This window comes from Crinia signifera, chromosome 2 (genome assembly GCF_055691185.1).
Source record: "Crinia signifera chromosome 2, ASM5569118v1, whole genome shotgun sequence".
Taxonomy (NCBI): Eukaryota; Metazoa; Chordata; class Amphibia; order Anura; family Myobatrachidae; genus Crinia; species Crinia signifera.
In genome coordinates, this window is record NC_139218.1 from 68,687,788 (window position 1) to 68,693,787 (window position 6,000).

General features: G+C 46.1%; 1 protein-coding gene across 1 annotated transcript in view; it reads right to left on the reverse strand.

Moving 5' to 3' along the window:
• The window catches only part of BLMH (bleomycin hydrolase), a 63,231-nt gene extending 57,533 nt beyond the window's left edge, over positions 1-5,698 (reverse strand). The window contains exons 1-3 of the mRNA XM_083172308.1: positions 5,553-5,698; positions 2,856-3,053; positions 980-1,089 (exon numbers count right to left, since the gene is read on the reverse strand). Of these exons, the coding sequence (XP_083028434.1) occupies positions 980-1,089; positions 2,856-3,053; positions 5,553-5,562 (318 nt within the window). The 5' untranslated portion in view covers positions 5,563-5,698. The remainder of the gene's footprint in view (positions 1-979; positions 1,090-2,855; positions 3,054-5,552) is intronic.
• Between the last annotated feature and the right edge of the window lie 302 nt (positions 5,699-6,000).

A 6,000-nucleotide genomic window follows, 5' to 3' on the forward strand; every position in this document is an offset into this window, starting at 1 on the left:
TGCAGGCAAGTCTATTTGTGCCCAATCAAAAAGGAGGGCAATGCTGCTCAATGCAGCATAGACCCCCCCCCCCCCCCCCCCCCATGCCGTTCCAGTCAGCACCATGCCGGCAGTTGATATCAATGGCCGCCAGGTCGGCCCGTGTGTACACACCATTACAGATGGCCTGCAGGTATGTGACATATTTTCTGTTTCATACCATCTCTTTAGAGTACATGATGTAGGAAGGCATGTCATTGTGGCATATTCAAAGTGGCACGAGAGGTTTTGTGGGCCATTAGTGAAGCCCTGGCTTTCATGATACTAGTTAGTGTTCATTCTAGCCATCTTTGAAAACCCATGTGGTTCCTCTTCCCTGCCTGGGGTTTCGCTGTCTGCTGTGGTGTTTCTAGCACAGGTCTGGTTTGCATATCAGTGCTAATATACAGACCACACTGTGCTAGAAGCACTACAGCAGACAGCGACACCCCAGGCCGGAAAGAGGAACTGTATGTGTTTTCAAAGATGGCGGGTGCTAGAATGAACACTTCTAGTGACACCTCACTCTATTCAGTGCTGTGAGGTTAATAGACACAACTAAAGCCTCCGGACGAATACAGCTGTAACCTGTTTTTCACCATAAAGCTGGCTGCGGCTGATGCAGAATGGTCAGGTTATAAAACTTGCAAAGTGCAGATACGAAGCTGTTAATGCCTCACTAAAAACTGCTACTTGAAGTTAATCTGTGACCAGAAACAAAGGTCTGTCGGAGTTGCACAACAGCCATTATTAACATTACTAATTTTTTAAAGCGGCAATCATTTACACTGCTAAACCAGTTTGATTTTGCAATGTAAATGATTGCCGCTTTAAAAAAAACCTGGGGATTTCTCACCAAATCTCTCACTTTCTGAATCTCTCATCCTATTAAATCTCACCCATTAATTCTGGAACATGCAAATGGGAATAAGTGAATGCTTCTCTCACAATGACCACATACCTTGTCCCAAAAAAATAGATAAGATTGGCTGAACTCAAATTCTTCAATGTTAAACTTCTTCATAAATGGTAATCGCATAACATTTAGGCAAGAAAATATCCAGCACCGTCCTGAAAAACAAAGTAAATTGTCAGTGTGTTGCTGTATTCCTGAGTGAAACGTACAATACATACACAGTGAGGACAAGACAAAGTATACAGGGAGCAAATCATAAAATAATTGTTTGCCAGAGGTGGAGTCTCCCATATCCAAAAATCCAATATCCAAAAATTATTTGAGTGCAACTGAGATCGTGACACCTGTACTTTCTGGTTGTTCAATGTACACAAACTTTGTTTCATGCACAGCATTATTAAACATATTGTATAGAATTACCTGCAGGCTATGTGTATAAGTTGTAAATGAAAGTATTTTATGTTTAGACTTGGGTTTCATCCTCAAGATATCTTATTATAGTATACAAATATTCCAAACTACGGAAAAACCCAATTTCTAAAATTCCCCTCATCCACAAATGCGGTTGCACTGTGTGCTCATGAACACATTTGACACATTGCCCTTACTCATGGCTGGTCACATCTATGTGGACATGCTACCACTGTACATCCACTTGTGGAAGCAATTGCCATCAATATCAATGTGGATTTCCACCAGCCCTATATATTGTGTAGATCTGAAATCATACAGTTTTCTGCATACACACAATCTCCATAGCCTGCAGATCCGCTTAACCCCATGAGTGGTGGGTTTTGCTGGGGCAGGACAAACCTACCAGGACAGGTTTGTCCTGCCTGAGCAAAACCCACCACAGGAAGTTGGAAGCCCCCCTCCCTCACCTCTGGCGTTAGTACGCCGGAGCTTCCCTGCAGCCGCTGCCTTAGCCGGCCCCGTCAAATTCAGCTGTGACGTCGGCGGCAGGCTGGGGGATGTTTGCAGCGGTTCGGGAGGACTCTGGTGCCCGAGCGCTCCCGAGTCCCCCTGAGCCGCGCCGACCATAAAATGAGTGATGGCGGGCGGGTCGCCAGAGCAAAGGTGATGGGGGGGGGGGGGGAGAGTAACTGCAAGGTTGAGGGGGGTTGGGCTCTAGAGGTGCTGCGCCAGTGGTGCACACCTTGACACCACTGGCGAGTACCTATTGTATATTAGTGGTATGCTGCACCCCGGAAAATTTCCGGGTATTCCACTCAAGGGGTTAAAGGACATCTAGAACATGTATCCAAAGTACCAATGCCCAGATACATCCATTCTCCTGTAAGTTGCATAGGTTCTGCTAAAGAGCATGCACAGTGTGAGAGATTTCAACATGAAGATTCATCAAGAATACTGCACAGGTTTCATCTTGCAACAGCAGTATTTGTATACATAGCGGTTATGAGGGGAAACCTATTACCCACTTTTAACAATAAAAATATAGTAATTGTTCAAAATAGATAATCTGTGAAAGTATTTATCTATCTTGCTAATTAAAAAATATATATTATTTCACCTACCTTCAGCCTATTATGGGCTAAAACTATACTGTATTCACTAGGGACCACGGACACAAATACTCCTCCTCAATCATGTCAATGTGGTATGTTGATGGAAACCATGCTTATGAGAATTGGCTTAATGCAGACAATGGATACCTCTCCAGTAAGTTAAGGCCCCATACATCAGCTGGCCATTGCCCTGACTGGAACCACTGACAGGCCGAATGGCAGCCATGTATTATAAGGGAATTGTGGAAATTTTTACTCTGAAAAAGTAAGTGGGTGGAATGGTTTTATGCATACTAAGCTAGGATTCTACAAATTGAGATACTGACTCTGCATGCACTCATTTTTAAATCAAGTCCTCCTTGGGCGTGTTTTTTTTATTCAGAGATGTGACATACCTGAGTTTTTCTGATTGGTTACTGGTTTGCCCTCAGCAGCGATGGTGTGTTGGAAGACATGCACACTGTCCTGGACAGTCTGCCTTTGCAGACACACCTCCAGTGGATCACTGCTTGTCGCAACATTCTGAGCCAGCAGAAACTGGGGCGCAGACTTCAGCTTTTTCCTGAAGGAAGATGTTTTTTCCAAGCTCAAACCTGAGGAAAAATAAGACAAGTACATATAATGAGAGGTAAAATGAGACAAGAACATATAACCAACTATATCATACAGTTATGGGATCTATGGAAATATGTTATTGAGAAAGTTTAAAAAAAACAGATGGGTGTCGCAGAAGCGCTGCGTCTCATTGTGTGGCTAGCTTTCTGGGAAAGCGCAAGATCTTGCTAGCATTGCAAGATCTCCTGTGCAGCCCAGAGCCTGGCAGCCACCGCAGAAGAAATTTCATATGTAATGCTCCATATATATACACAGAAAATAAAATGAGAGCTTCTAATATAATCAAATTGAAACCTTACATTGACAAGTACTCATGTCTGAAGAGGACAAGAACCACAAACATGTGAATAGCTCCATCCCCTCCTATACAGTAACCACCGCTGGCACGGGAGAGGAGACTTGTCTGCAGAAGACCGGGATCACAGACATGTTCCCGTTGCCATGCTAACAGCCAGCGGCGCCAACATCTCCCCCACATTCCCCTCCACTACTGTTATAGAGAGGAGACAAGACTGCAGAGTACCTGGAAGGTAGACATTTACCGATGGTAATGCTAACAGCCAGCGGCGACACCACCACCACCCGGACACCCCACCCCTGCTGGAGGAGAGATCAGAGACAAGCACTTCACCACCAGCAGCAGGGACTGTGGCCCTTATTCTGATCGGTGCGGATATTCCCGAATTCTTACGGTGCGGTCCGCACGCCACGCTGTGCTGCCGCGTGCGGCCATCGTCCGTAGAAACGCCCACGTGTCCTCCGCATTCGGACGGACTCACTCTTTAAGAACAGGGCGTGTTTACGGACGACATACAAACCATGCGTGTGCGGGGGAAACACTCAGATTCTGCACGGTATTACAGAGTATGCACGGGAATACCGCATCCGAACGGATGGCAAGCGGTCCGTCCGCACGGAAGCGGTGTATTTACGCAAAACTACCCACTATTATGTCTATTCTGCAATACATCACATGACCCACTTATTCAATTACCTATCCTCATAAAAAAATGTTTATTTGTTAATTAGTACATGTAGAATACACATGTGTATTGATAGTATTAATATTCAGTGATGTCCATTCTTAGCAGTTTAAAAGTGTGGGACAAGTACAGCATATGTGTGTGTTTAGTAAAGGTTCCTTGAAGCAGCAATGGTTTCAATTAAAGCACTGACAAGCGTCCTATTAGTGAGTAATGAGTAAAGGAGTCGATTGTATTGGGTTCAGGTGTTAATGCTTGTAGTCATTAGGCGTTCCGTTCGCCTACCGCAAGACCGAGTGGTTTCCGCAAAGCAATACTTGACTTATGGACACCGCACATTTCTATCGGTTTTGTTCGCGTGCATTCGGAGTGCTATCCGAATGCACGCCCCCCAACATAAGTGTACTCCCCCGTGTCCGCCCATGTTTCCTCCCAGTTTTGCCCACTTTTAAACTACGCCCATGTGTCATTCCGCATGACGCCCATAATACGCCCATATTTCCAGACTGATTGCGGTGCACAGTTTTGTACGGGATTTGGCCGAACAGGTACGGAGTCAATGCGTGGCACATGCGCGTTGCGTTCTCCACGCATGCGCAGACGCCGTAAAGACGCTATCCGAAGGTATGCGGAAAAGTACGCATCAATCAGAATAAGGGCCTGTGTTACATTAGGAAGTAATAAGAAGATACTAGTGTTACATTAGTAAATAAAGTTGGGTAATCACTGGAGCCAATTGGAAGGACATATTGGGCAGGCCTAATATGCACACTCAGATGTGATGTGCAGAACCTCAAATCTGACGGTATTGCTAGTCCTATAGTATACTAATTAAGGATGGTACATGATCTTTCTGTCATTCATTACCATTGCTCCAGAGTATGTACACACAATCTGGGCTTACAGGCATTCACTCCGATGTTGGAACGAATGCCTGTTGCTGCACCGTGTACCCAGCTTGACAATTTACTAAAGCATTACATTAGTAAGAAATAGAAGTTTAAGTGGCCCATTTATCAACACTTGTTGTGTATAATACATGGCTCCCCGGCCAATCAGCTTCCAAGTGAACAAGCATACTGAAGCACTTATGCCAAGTCTCTACCCTTATGCTAAACCAGGTGGCCCCATGTTCTCAATTTGAACCAAAATATACATCTTTATAATAATCTTTCCAGTAGCTGTAGAAGGAGGTCCCCTGGCTGGCAGGGCTTTGTGTGACTTATAGTTCCACAACTACTAACAAACACAGCAGGATGACGCCAGCCCATATTATCAGGCTCTGACCTGAATAGTTACTTAAACCCTAAGGCACGCCCATCACACGCAGTCACTACCCCCAATATCAGACCCCTCCCCCATGTGCCCCATGCTCCGCCCATGACTCAGCAGCAGTGATTTTGACCCCGGAGATCACGATAACCGGACCGCACCCTGTTTCCCAGTAGCGTCTTCCCGGACCGCTCTATTATCCATCCTCCCCCCTTTAGTCACCTGTACTCATGGTCTCTTCCTGTGATCACAGCAACGGTCAACACGGATATACCCAGGCTCAACCGGCAACTCTCGTTGTCTGCTTAACTTCCGGAGCTCGTACAGGAAGTGCTGATGGGGGAGGCGGGGTGGGCGGTGCCGAGATGGCACACACGGGGCGCGGCTTAGAGGCAGCTGTGGATTGTGGATATGGATACACACGTGACCGTGGTGTCAGCCAGCCAAGGCCGGGAGAGAAGGAGAAGCGAAAGGGAAAGTGCTGTGTCCATACGATGTAGCCATGACTGTGTGCACTGGGCAGCCGTCTGTGTGCTGCGCTGTTCTATCCCTCTGTCATCAGGCTAGTGATGAATGTTTGGAAAGAAACTGGGGGAGCATTAGGGGTTCCTACAGACATTTGGGCACAGGTAGCCCCGGCTGTGCTGACATATTAGCAGCTGCGGTTTTA